General features: G+C 43.6%; 1 protein-coding gene across 5 annotated transcripts in view; it reads right to left on the bottom strand.

Annotated features, from left to right (window-relative positions):
* INPP4A (inositol polyphosphate-4-phosphatase type I A) overlaps positions 1-14,351 on the bottom strand; it is a 146,562-nt gene that overhangs the window by 54,404 nt on the left and 77,807 nt on the right. For all 5 annotated transcript variants that reach the window (XM_082244965.1, XM_082244968.1, XM_082244964.1 and 2 more), the window contains exons 10-12: positions 10,717-10,847; positions 8,684-8,788; positions 6,661-6,769 (exon numbers count right to left, since the gene is read on the bottom strand). In XM_082244965.1, coding sequence (XP_082101091.1) covers positions 6,661-6,769; positions 8,684-8,788; positions 10,717-10,847 — 345 coding nt within the window. The remainder of the gene's footprint in view (positions 1-6,660; positions 6,770-8,683; positions 8,789-10,716; positions 10,848-14,351) is intronic.

The raw sequence follows: 14,351 nt of genomic DNA, 5'->3' as shown, positions 1-14,351 counted from the left end.
CCCTCCTTAGAAGGAAGGTCAAGACCCGAGTCACTGAAAAAGAGCAAGGGTGAACACCAATTGACTCACACCACGAAATGTACAATGGTAGATCTTCCTGGAGGTAGACTTCCTATCTTTCAGCGGTGTTGGAATCACCGACCCCGGCAAACTTCTATTCTTCAGCACTTGGCTTTCAACAAAGCCAGTGACTGTAAAGCAGGATGGAAGATTGGCCCTTAGGACAAGAGATCCTCCCTGAGAGGCAGTCTTCAAGGGTCGTCGGCGACCAGCCGCACCAGGTCGGCATACTACTCCTGGATTGTGTACAGTGGAGAGGGCGGGAACGAAGCATTCTGCCCACCTAAGAATGCCGGCTACTTCCAGAGATGCCAACACACTTTTTATTCTGCCTAAATCCACACTGGAAGCCCCCGGAGTCGATCCATCTAGTGATCCAGGCACAGCCTGATTGCCCAGAGTTCCAAGACATTTATCGGTAGTCTGGACACTTCCAGTGTCCAAACACCCTGAGTAAGAGCTCCGACCCAGGACACCTCCCCACCCGGACAGACTGACATCCGTGGTGACCACCGTCTAGAACAAGGGGAGAAACTATTTGCCCTGTCGAAGAGACGGAGAGCAAAGCCACCAGTCCAAAGACCCTTTGGTCTCCTGGCTTAGCCAGATCTGATTGTCCAGAGACTTTGGACACTTGTCCTATTTGACCAAGATCTCCCTGCAGGGACCTAGTTTGGAACTGTGCAAATGGAACCGCCTCGACGGTAGATACCATCAGTCCCAGAACCCACATGAAAGTCCGGAGGGATGACCATCTGCTGGACAGCAGGAGATGAATTGCAGCATGCAACTTCTGGAGTTTGTCCAGAGGAAGAAACACTCTGGCTAGAGCGGAGTCCAGAGTCAGACCAAAATAATACAATTTTCTTGATGGACTCAGAGCAGACTTTTGGTAATTCATATGCCAACCGAACTCCCTCAGGGTCTGTATAGTGATCTCCATGTCATCCACCAGAGCAGCAGAGGACTCCGCTCTCAAGAGGAGGCCGTCCAGGTAGCCAGTACTGCAATCCCCCGCTGACTTAGCAAAACCAGAACCAGGGCCAACACTTTGGTGAAGACCCGAGGAGTGGATGGCGAAACCAAAAGGGTAACGCCACAAACTGATAGTGCTCCTCTCCTACAGCAAAGCGAAGGAAGCGCTGGTTCCGGGCAAATATTGGAATGTGCAAGTAAGCATCCTTAATGTCGATAGAGGCAAGAAAATACCCCTAATGTAGGGAAACCACCACCATGCGAATGGACTCCATTCTGAACTTCTGTACCCCCCACAAAAAAGTTCAGGATCTTGAAGCCCAGAATCGTACGTACCTTGCCCTCTTTCTTTGGGGCCATGAACCGGTTTAAATAAAAACCCTGAAACCATTCCGAGGCTGGAACCGGGACAATCACACCCTGAAGCAGAAGGTCCTGTACTGCCCCCAAAAGAGCTTGCAATCAGTCCGGGGACTGACGCACATTGGAAGGAAAGAACCTTTCTGAAGGGTAAGAACGAAACTTGATCTTGTAGCCGGACCGTATCACCTCGTGGACCCATTTGTCCTGTACCAAGGAGGTCCCCAGGCCCGGAAACCAGCGAAGAGGTCCTCGCACCCCAGGCACGGGTGAGGGCGCACCTTCATGTTGAAGGAGCCTTGTCCGCAGGTTTCGAGAATCCCGCTCTCGGCTTACCAGACAAGGGCTGCTTGGAACCTCCCGAGGAGGACTTGAAAGGTTTTGAACCCTTGTCAGTGGAACATGAGGGACAAAAAAACTTCTTGTGAGGATATATCAGTGAGAGCTTTTCTAGAGGTCTAGTTCGCACTGCTGAAATAGACAGCCTAGAGATCACAGATAAACTGCAGCCCCTGGACCAACTGGTCCGCCAGTTCAGCAAAGGCAGGGGGGGCTGCTCACTCTCTAGGTCACGGCACAAAAGTTTATACCACTCGGTCAGATTTTACACCAGGGCAATAGGGAAGACCGACCTAAAAACTGAACATATTGCGGGCCACAACCTCTGCTTTTCCATCAGCCGGATCTTTAAAGGCCAGCGATTCCTCAACCAGAATCGTGGTTGCCCTATTCAACCTGGAGATTGGGGGGTCAACTAACTTTGGAACAGTCCACTTTTGAAGGAGGGACTCCTCAAAGGGGTACCTCACCGCAAAGCGTTTAGGAACCACAAAGGGAGGTTTTGGACGCTCACACTCTTTTGCGACAAATCTGTCAAAATAGGAGAGATAAGGAAACACTTTTGTCACGCGAGACAGCCTGTGAGTGCCAAAGGGGACATCTTCAGCTGCATCCTCCCTTTTCAAAGTTTCATGCACAGATACAATCTACGAGACTAGGCTAGTGATGTAGCTAGGGGCTAAGCTGTGGATTGCTTTGTAAGATGTTGTAAGTATTTTGAATTTAATTCGTTGGGTAAGCGGAAGCCAGTGGAGGGCTTGACAGAGAGAAGCAGCGGACACTGAGCGATTGGTAAGGTGGATGAGTCTGGCGGCAGCATTCATGATGGATTGAAGGGGGGATAGCCTGTGTAGAGGTATGCAAACGAGAAGGGAATTGCAGTAGTCGAGGCGCGAGATGACCAGGGAGTGAACTAAGAGCTTTGTTGTGTCTTTGGTTAGAAAGGGGCGTATTTTGGAGATGTTGCGGAGGCTGAGGTGGCAAGATTTGGACAGCGATTGGATGTGTGGGGAATCATCTTCACTGTCAATAAATCAGGGAGCATGGCCGCAGACCCCGCAGGGTGGGCCACGTCAGCGTTGGCCGAATCAGATTCAGGATCGGAGGAGACAGATGAGGCAGAGGAATGCGGGGGGACACTTTTTGCTAGCCTGCCGCCCAAAAGCCACCTCCACCTGGGACGCAAATGACTTCAGGACAGCCGTCAGTGCATCAATGGATGGTTGGGACCGGGATGGGCCGGGATAGGCTACGACAAAATGGCTGCCGTGCCCAGCTCCACGAGGACCCAGGAGGGATCCCTGGCACTCAGACTGCAACCCAAGGGAAAGAGGGGAGCCAGGCAAAGGGCCCCCACAGCAGGTAGGATCCCCACACCAGCATACAGTACCATACCCCAGGCACATCCCAAATCGCCACGCTGGGGGGGGGGGGGCAACTAGATGACCCACTGGGACCACCAGTATGCAGGGGGTCTAATTGGAAGGAGAGGAACCCAAGCGTCCGACCGTTCCAGGGAGGGGCCCGCGTCCACCCCAAAACCCTCCAGGGGGAAAGGGGGACAGCTACCCACCATACCAGGAACCAGGCAGGCACCGCTCTAGACAGAACATCCTCGCCATCAAAATGGGGGTTGTCAGCCAGGAGGAACGTTGCGACCTCGCGAGGCATTTAACTCACAGGCCAGCCCCGTCCAGTGGGGCTATGTTGTGGCCGGTGTAGCATGAATCTGTGGTCTGAGCGTTCTCGCTGGCCAGACTGGGGTGACCACTGGATCTAGATTGTCCAGCCCATCACCCAGTCCAGCTGATGATTGTAGATCTTGCAGGAAAAAAGAGAAAAAAAAATCAATTTAAAAAGAAAAAAATTGCCAGGACCAGAGATCCCAAGCAAGGAACTAGGTCCTTACTCCTGACTAGGCAGAAAAAACTGAGGACCAATAGCAGAGAGGGAGTATACCACCAGGGACTGCCGTAGGCATTGTCCAGACTTTTTTTCTGCCTAGTGTCTTACTCCTGTAGGAGGGTAGTATAACCCAATGGTTCAAGAATCCTGGAAGCTGTATCTATCAATGAACGAAAGAGACATATCTAGTATATTGGTATATAGCCAAAATTTCCAGTCTTCCCCCACCACTGCCAGCTGCAACTTGCTCAGAAGGTGGGTTGATCCCTATCTGAATTAGTCCATCTGTGAGTAACTGCTAGAGGCATGCAGACCCAAATAAATCATTGTGGTTTCACTAAATAAATTGTGGCTAGGGATGGGCTCAGGTGTGTTCGGATCCTACCTGCCAGGAAGCCATCACTGCACACTGCCAATCATAGGCAGTGAGGCATTTCCCAGCCTGAAGCTGCACATACACATATGCTGCCTATGATTGGTGGTGTACAGTAAAGACTTCCTGGCAGGTACAATCCAAACACGCCTAAGCCCATCAATAATTGTTGCTTCCATACAAAAACGCGATAATCCAGCACTCCCAGAACTGATTTATAAGTTAATGTATATTCACATCAGATGCATTGGGAATGCATTGGGCGGTTATTCCAGTGCAGTCGCACTGTATGGACAAGGCAAAATGCCTTGTCTCCTATGTGCCCAATCAACACCACTGCATTGCAGTGGTGTGTTGAGAAAAAGAAAAATAAGGAAATCTAGAGTTGTGACAAAATTTGAGATAAATTGCACTAATCTCATGGTTGCAAATTTTTAATAACCTTTAATAGGACACAACAACTAAATATTGACATGACAGAAACATGCTTTAAAGTAAAAAACAAGCCTTTTAGAAGAACACAATAAAAGCATACACAATTATGCTTCTACATGTAGCTGTGAAGTGAAGCGGTGCCAAAATTGTGAGCTCCAACCATGCTAAAATAGGCAACAGACCTACAAACCGGTGTCTAAATGAAAGATGCAAAAAAGCAGTAATGAAGACCCATACTCCACCAAATCAAATCACAAGAAACTTGTATTACAAAAAGCATGAACACGTATGATTTAATGGATACTGCAAAACCAACTCACCAACTTTCCTCAAAACTGCTATAGGGACCAAGAAACAAAATGCAAAATTAGATAATAACTAATTGAAAATGTTAATTAGCAAAATATTGTCACCAATTCCTTGCTTTTTTTTTCTAAAGCATGTAAAGATATGCCTAATTTAAAGAAAATAAAATTGAATATGTGCATTAGATTTCTTTAAGAGTGATTTAAAAGAAAAATTTATTTATTGCAACATTGAGGGGTACCCATCTCCCAGCACATATTTAAAAGAATAAAAAAAAATAAAGTTGCATGACCTCCGTGCCAGTGTTAATTACACTATTTAACGGACTATAGTTTGACCAATACATATAGGGGTCTATTAGTAAAGCTATATGTATAGTCATACTGCAGTACTAGATTTCACTACTTGCAAGACAAATCTGTGTTCACTACTTTCCTTTCCAATAAAACCCATAAATTGTGGGAGGTGGTAACCCCTTCAAGTTACTATATCAACATTTACTGGACACATTTCCAATTTTCCAGAAAATCCCCTTAAAGTGTCTCAATGCCAAGCACAGGCAGCAACTGAGAGGGTTAGTATAAGGGAAAAAATGAATTTTCAAGCAATAATTAACAGCATGTAATGTCAGTTAAGCTGTAGTCCCATTAGCTGTACAAAAGTCCCCATTACTGCCTCTCACCTTGGCAGTGTGATTGTAGGTATTCAACATTGTAGCAGAGCAGTATCAGCATTTGTTGGCCTTCTGAACTCATAACTGGATTCAGAAAAGGAATTCTAATCTGAACATTTGCTGTCAACGCCTAGTTTTTATGTTTTGCATACTGGATTTTACATACATTTGTTAACTTTCCTAACTCATAACTGGTTCTTTGATAAGGACTTCTAATCTGCACATTTCTTAGAAGTAATAAAGTCTCCAGTGAGTGCCTAGTTTTTATGCCTTGTGTATCGGGTTTAAATTATTGAACTGAAAATGCCCCTAAATACTTCCCTTCTGCTGTCCAAACTGTTTCATGCTGAATGCCTAACGTGAAATCTGAGTATTGCTTAACGAGAAAATCCCTAAGTCACCATAGGTTATGATAGGTAGCCCTTTAAATTGTATTTAAAACAAAAGGGCATGTTTCAAAGGGCTTTAGGTTAACACATGAGGTGTGTTAATGTGTTACTAAACCGAAAACAGTAAAATCAGTCTGTATATGCAGTAAAGTATGCTTATACTCACTGTGGAACCTAATGGGTAATGCTCTGCATTGTGTAAAAAGGCTGTTTGATCATGTATGCACAGATCCTCCCCTTCTGCCACTGACTCCAAAACAGGTCTGGATAAGACAGAGCATTTGGAGTCAGGCTGCACATGCTCAGTTTGGTGTGTATTGCTAGAGAGTTTTGTTTTTTTCTTAGGAGAGTGCATGTGATCAGCACTGTCCAGACAGAGGGTCAGGGGTCATGCAGCCTCATAGGACAGCTCAGTGCAGTATGAAAACTCACCCTACAAGCTTTAACTAGTGCTTGGCTGGCATTGATAGAAGTCACAAGACTGCTATATACTGCTGATGAGAAAAGGTATTTAGCAGTTTATATTTACGAAAACTATTGCATTGCCATGCTCGGTGTACTGTGAGAGTCCATATATAGTGAATGCAGTGTCCTGGGTTTAGTAACACTTTAATGGCAAATGGCAGGAAAATAAAGGAAAAAAAGCCCTTAAGAAAATGCAGATACAACTTCCAACGGCCTTGTAAACTGCAATGGAATACATTTTTGTTCTTGAATTTTGGCTACACTTTGAACCTAAAAGTCTTTGTTGAAATAAAACGGGAACATAGAGAATACGCACAACAATACAAATAATGTTTAAAATAATAATAAAAGTAGCAAAGATGATACAATATTCAGCTTACTTTTTTTTTGCTTCTTCAAACTTGTGCAAAATCTTCCGTAACCCCCCAGATTTGAATCCTTGACAATGGGCAGCTGGTGCTCCTATTGTCACTATATCGTAGTTTTGATCTGCAGATTATTATGATAAAGGACTTTTCTTATTAACACATTTTCTACAAATATTAAAACACAGTAAGAACCTGAAGAGGCTTTTATATCCCCAAATCCCTTAGGGCTTGCTTACAACACAATCCCTATGTCCAGTGTGCATTATCACAATTTTGGAATGCTCTTGCAGTGCGTTTTGTGGCATTATTATTTTTTTTTTAAAACAGGGTTTCATTTATATTTGTTTGTGATGCATTTATGTGCGTTCCAGTATGTTTACATGGATTTTATTTGCAAATAAAATGCAGTATGCTGTGCACGTACACACATATAAGCACAACCATGGTGAAAACTAGGCTCATTGAAATACATTCATTAATTTTATTGCATATGTGTTTGTATTGTATTTAACTACTGCAAACTGCCTGCCCACAAGGTACTGTGGACGGGTGGCTCATACAGGCAAAGTGATGAACTGGTACGTAACTGTTTCCAGGTTTAGGGCAAACCCATGTGCGCCCTCCTGCATACACCTGCTGTGACCGTGCACAGCAAGTTTGTCAGCAGGTCCAAGCCAATGAATCATGCCCAGGACCTGCTGATCAGCTGTGTCCAATCACAGCCCAGAGCCCTGTGTTGACAATTAACACAGGGCTCTGTACAGAGCAAACAAGCTCTCTGTTTCCCTCTCCCTTCAAAGCAGAGATAAGAAACAAAGATTATTAGTAAAAAGCAGCACACATTACACACATTAACACTTTTAGGCACACAGTTAACCCTTTGATGGCTCTAGATGTCAACCCCTTCCCAGCCAGTGTCAAGAGTACAGTAACAGTGTATAGTATTAATGTCACTGGTGATGTCAATGGCAGTTAGTTCACACCCAGTGTAAGTTACTATTACAGTCTTCTACAAGTCTCCATAAGTTGCTGATCATCTACTTTATTAGTATAAAAAAATACAGTATATAAAAACACACACCATGGTTTGTTGATGCTATAAAAAATTTTCACGCAAACCAATCAAAATACACTTATTGTAATATTTTTTTTTTACCAAAGACATGTAGCAGAATACATTTTGGCCACAATTTAGGAAGATATAATTTTTTTTATTAGTTATACTTCATGGCAGGAAGTAAAAAAAATAAAAATTATTTTTTTTTATTAGTTATACTTCATAGCAGGAAGTAAAAATAAATTTTTTTTTTTTTTTTTTTTTTAATTTTTAGCACAAAAAAATAATGAACCCCGTAGTGATCAAATTACAACCAAAAGAAAGCTCTATCTCTGTGGAAATAAAAATGATATAAATTTGTTTGGGTATAGTGTTGTATGACCACACAATTACACCGTGCTAAAAAGCAAAAAATGGCCTGGGCATGAAGGGGGTAAAACCCTCTGGAGCTGATATGGATAAAAATGACTTGCGTCAAAATTGTATACTGTGAAATATGATGCCAAACATTCTAAAGATAGAATTAACATACACTTCCAGTTTTGGATGCACCCTTTTCCTTATAAATATACAGTATATATATTTTTAGGGTTCAACCCACTTTCCTAAAATGTTGAATAGACCCCTTGTTTTTGGATTGTGATAGAAGTGATGACAGGTGAATACCCTGTTTTAAAAACTCCAGACCACATATTTAAATAGGTCCTGGGAACTTTCAAACTTGTACTTGCAGTCAGAAGAAGGAAAACTTCAAACAAGCTCAATAGCTCTGGCGCGGCAACAGCAACACAGCATTACTTCCATCATTTGACAGTAGCTCAAACCATAGTGAAACACAAAAGGAGTGCCAGAACAAAAATGGATTAAAGAGTCCAAGATCATTTTAATTGTTGGTAGAGAATATAAAAATAGCCAACTTTAGTTGTCTTTTAGTGACAGAGTCAATATTACTCCAATTATTTTTAACATATGTCATACCTGATGTAGATTCATCTTGAACCCTCATCCTTTGAATGTGTAAATTGGTGGGAACAAATTCTAATTTCTTATCTGCCTTTAAGCTGCTTGCTTTAAAAGAAACGCCTAGAAAAAAAAACAAAAAAAACAAACAAGAAGGGCTAATAAATCTTATGTACTGAGGCTCCTAATACATAACTACATACAGGTTGTGAAAGCTTCAGGATATTGAACTCCCATTTGATATGACGTTACACTTTCCTAGACTCCTTCCTTTTGTGTGGACAATAGTAAGCATACATTGTATCCATAGTGTGCCATTAGCAAAAACAGTACTTTAGACATTTTCAAGTGGCATACATTCATCAGGCGACGTTGACATCAGCAGTACATCTGATAATTTACATTCATGGGTGCTTCCACTAGCTTTACTTTAGCAATAACACCCCCCCCCCCTCCGCCATCACAGGAAGACAAATCTTATGGACCATACACAAATTATGGCCATACAACCTGCAGGCTTTACAGTCCAGAGCACCTGCTGCAATTTTTCTGCAACCCAGTTCCTATGCTTTCATGCTTAGCTAAGTCCTGTTTCTATGCCCTATGCATGACAACACAGGAACCGGGGTGCAAAAAAATGGCAGCAGATGCTTGGGCTTGACGAGTCAAAATTTGAAATATTTGGCTGTAGCAGGAGGCAGTTTGTTGGTGAAGGGCTGAAGAACAGTAGAATAATGAGTGTCTGCAGGCAACAGTGAAGCATGGTGGAGGTTCTTTGCAAGTTTGGGGCTGCATTTCTGCAAGTGGGTTTGGATATTTGGTCAGTATCAATGCTGTCCTCAATAGTATATATACACATTAATCTGCTCTACTGGGTGGGGCGGCACACGTGCCCCGCTTGTGCTGTGATTAGTCACAGCACAAGTCAATCAGCGGGTGCCGGCGGTCATCCATTGGCGGGGAGGAAGACAGGACAGAGCTCTGCCTACGTAAGCAGTACAGAGCTCTGTCCTGTCAGCGGGGATGTGCTGGAAGTTGTTTCCCTGCAAAGCAGGGAATAAAAACCAGCACATGCCTTAGTGAAAGCACCACATAGTACACACAAACACTGGTTAGGCACACATGTAACCCTTTGATTGCCCTACCCCTTCCCAGCCAGTGTCATTAGTACAGTGACAGTGTATATTTGTACCACTGATCACTGAATTAGTGTCACTGGTTCTAACAAAGCGTCATATTATTCACCCCAATATCGCAATCCCGCTAAGTCACTAATCGCTGCCATTACTAGTATTAAAAAAAAAGAAGAATAAATAAAAATTCCAGTATATAGACTATAGTCTGTAGACACTATACTTTTGCGCAAACTAATATACGCTTATTGATAGTTTTTTTTTTACCAAAAAACATGTAGCAGACTACATATTGGCCTGAATTTATGAAGAAATTAGATTTTTTTTATTGGATATGTTTTATAGCAGAAAGTAAAAAATATTGTTGGGTCTTTTTTTTGTTTATAGCGCAAAAAAATGAAAAACCCAGTGGTGATCAAATACCACCAAAAGACCAAAGCTCTACATGTGGGAAAAAACATAAATTTAATTTATGTACAGCGTTGCATGACTGTGCAATTAGCAGGTAAAATAATGCAGTGCCATATAGCAAAAAATGGCCTGGTCACGGGTAAATCTTCCAGAGGTCAAGTAGTTAAACAAAATTAAAGTGATCTGTATGAAAAGCCATTTCAAGTCAGTTTTATTTCAGCTAATAAATTTGCTGAAAAAAAAAAAAAAAAGGAGGATATATTTTATGTGACATAATGGAATAACCACAACTAATAACTAAATCCAGAAGAAGACCACCCAGTATCTGTATAGAAAATAAACTGATTGTAAATATATGCAGAAGGGTTGCCAAGTGAATTTCTCATAATGTTACAGTAATGTTTCATTTTAGTACCAATCTTTCAGTGGAAAGTTACAACAACCTTTTAAAGGAAGTGTTATATGTATGTAATGAAAAAAAATTAGGTCACAATTCAGCCAGCTTACCTTTGTACTGATGGAGGTTGGTCAGATTCTCCTGATATGTCAAAATGATGGTCTGATATTGCGTCACAATTTGTCTGCGAAGATTCTCCCAACATGGGGACAGCTCCCCAAGCTCTTCAAGCTCACAAACTCTACACAGTACCAAAAATGGCAAAATCACAATTTTTAAGCTTACTTTTTTTTTTTTTTAAAGCGACACAAGGGACGGTACTTACACTGAACAAGAAGTGTCCATTGTGCTGATGGCTGATCTCTTTGTTTAAATCTTCAGTCCTCTGCCACCCATGTGCCATAACACTGCAGTGTAATCTTCTAATACAGTTAAGGTTTATATGAGACAATGGGCCTGTCAGGCACTCATCAAGAATGCCACTAATGCCTGCCCATTTCATCCATCTCCTTCATTCATAGAAGCTGTACTTCCATGAATGAGAAGTGATTTATGAATAGAAGATGGGAGAGTGAATGAAAGGTCTACCTCCTCCGTGCATAGAGCATTTTTAATTGTGGGAAGCTATAAAACTGCTTTTATGAATGGAAGAGAGGAGCTGAAAGGGCAGGTATAAGTTAGCACTCTTGACGAGTGCCTAGGACATGCCCAGCAGCTCGTATTAAACTCCAAATCACCAAAAGATTTCCACTTCTGGGGTATGCAGGGAATTGGGGGGGGGGGGGGCAGATGGGAAATTTAGAATGAAGATTAAGATTTAGATGAAGAGAGCAGCCACCAACACAAGAGGCACTTCTCATTCAATGCTTGTGGCTTGTACGGATTTAAACAAAAATAACTTAAAGTATATTTCTGCTTTGCAGCCAACATTGGACAACAACTGCATTACATTTGTTACATGTCTCCATTCACATAGCATAGCTTGCAGCTCACATTTAGATGCTCTATTCTGGACCCTCCCACAAGGAAAATCCTACATAGTTCTCTTTGTTTATGAGTGGTAGCAGTGTTTGTACTGTGCAGTCAGATCTTCACCATCAATTCTAACTATGTTTAAACATTGTTTGTCCTAACAATATCTAATTCTGGAATTGGATCTGACCAATGATTATTGGTTAATTTAATCACCTTAAAATACCAGTTTCTAGCCTGTCCCTGTAAGGACCAAGAAACCCCAAACTCCCATCTCTGCTTAGCTTAATAATAATTATTAATTATGTCTAACCAAGCACCGCCCTTTCTTACTGTCCTGATCCCGTGAAAAGAAAAAAAGAAATCTGACCTACCCCACTGTGGTATTTTTAAAGCATAGATGTGGCACAGAAAGACTGGCAAGAGGCTGCAGTCCCACCCAATAGGATCTATAAAAGATATCTTTCACAGGGAATAAGTAATTTCAAATTTAGGTGGGGTGAATGGACTTTCTAACGTAGTAACAGGTAGCTTTTACTCACTTAAAACTGTCAATCAAATGACTCGCTTAAATAAAAAATAGTTTACCAAGAGAAACCACCTTTAAGTACATTTAAGGCCTCATGCACACGGGGCGTTAGAAAAAAACGTGCTGCAAAGCTAGTTCTGACGCCGGAAAAAGCAGCTGTAAAAACGTGCTTTCAGTAGCTTTTTCCATTTGCGTTACTGCACGTTTTATTATGTCGCTTTTAGCAGTGTTTTTTTCTGCCTCCATTCAAAATCAATGGTTCCCTTTGGGAGCCTATTGATTTGAATGGAAGTCGCACCGCAAGTCGGATCAGGACTTGCGCTGTGAGAATCTTGAGGGGGAACTCCACGCCAAAATGGGAAAAAACGGCGTGGGGGTCCCCCCAGGTTCCCCTTCGGGTCTGGTATGGAATTTGAGGGTAACGGCGTGGGGTCCCCCCCAAAATCCATACCAGACCCTTATCTGTGCATGCAGCCCAGCAGGCCAGGAAAGGGGAGGGGACGAGCAAGTGGCCCCACCTCCCCTGGACCACACCAGGCCACATGCCCTCAACATGCGGGGGTGTTGGTGCTTTGGGGCAGGGAGGGCTCTGCACCCCCCCACCCCAAAGCACCTTGCCCCCATGTTGATGAGGACAAGGGCCTCATCCCCACAACCCTGGCCGGTGGTTGTGGGGGTCTGCGGGCAGGGGGATTATCGGTATCTGGAAGCCCCCTTGAACAAGGGGGCCCCCCAGATCCCAGACCCCCTCCCTATGTGAATGGGTATGGGGTACATTGTACCCCCCTACCCGTTCACCCCATAAAAGGCAGTGTGTGTGAATAACGACAGGAGATGTTTTGGAAAGTTTATTTAAAATCTTCATCCGGTCTTCTCCACTCTGCTCTTCTCCCCCTCCGCTCTTTCGCTGTCCGCTCTTCTGCTCTTTTGCCCTTGGCTCTTCTTCTTCCTCCGGTCCTCCTCAGACGATGTCTCCGGTGATTATGCTGGTCTCTGTAGCTTATTATATAGCCATTAGGGGCGTGGCCTATTGATGACGTCATCGGGAGGCCCCGTCCCCTTATGTCACAGACGATGTAATCTGTGACATAAGGGGGCGGGGCCTCCCGATGACGTTATCGGGCGGCCACGCCCCTCATGGCTATATAATAAGCTGCAGAGACCGGCATAATCACCGGAGACATCGTCTGAGGAGGACCGGAGGAAGAAGAAGAGCCAAGGGCAAAAGAGCAGAAGAGCGGACAGCAAAAGAGCAGAAGAGCGGAGGGGGAGAAGAGCAGAGTGGAGAAGACCGGATGAAGATTTTAAATAAAAACTTTCCAAAACGTCTCCTGTCATTATTCACATACACTGCCTTTTATGGGGTGAACGGGTAGGGGTACAATGTACCCCATACCCATTGACATAGGGAGGGGGTCCGGGATCTGGGGGGGCCCCCTTGTTCAAGGCGGCTTCCAGATACCGCTAAGCCCCCTGCCCGCAGACCCCCACAACCACCGTCCAGGGTTGTGGGGATGAGGCCCTTGTCCTCATCAACATGGGGGCAAGGTGCTTTTGGGGTGGGGCTACCCTCAAATTCCATAACAGACCCGAAGGGCCTGGTTTGGAAACTGGGGGGACCCCCACGCCGTTTTTTTTCCCCATTTTGGCGTGGAGTTCCCCCTCAAGATTCTCACAGCGCAAGTCGCGCCGCAAGTCGGATCATCCTGATCCGACTTGCGGTGCGACTTTCCATTCAAATCAATAGGCTCCCATAGGGAACCATTGATTTTGAATGGAAGAAAAAATGTATAACGTGGCTTAACGCACGTTAAGCAACGTTATTCAGCCTTTAGCAGCGTCAGACGTTTTTACAGCTGTAACACTGGTCCTCAGAACGCGCAGGCCGTGGGTTCTTCTTGCAGCTTAAAAACGCCTAGGTCACTTACAGCTCAAAAACGGCTGTGTGTTCATGAGGCCATAGAATAACATGGAGGGGCGTTTTTGAGCTGCAAAAAAAAAAAAAAACGTCCGACGCTGCTGACAGCGGCTGTAAAAACGCCCCGTGTGCATGGGGCCTTAATGTATGCAAATAAGAGAGGGTTTCATAAATCAGAGTAATAATTTTACTCTACATCACAATTTCATATATGGAATAAGCTGTGTTAAAATAGACTTTACATGATAAACAGGATGTAACTAACCACAGGCAGTTTCTGAATATGTGGTAATCATACATATATCATTTTCTCAATCCTCCCATTT

This window comes from Pelophylax lessonae (assembly GCF_965119305.1).
Source record: "Pelophylax lessonae genome assembly, chromosome: 2".
NCBI classification, from domain to species: Eukaryota; Metazoa; Chordata; class Amphibia; order Anura; family Ranidae; genus Pelophylax; species Pelophylax lessonae.
Note: the sequence above shows the minus strand (reverse complement) of the source record. Positions and strands in the feature narration are given on the sequence as shown.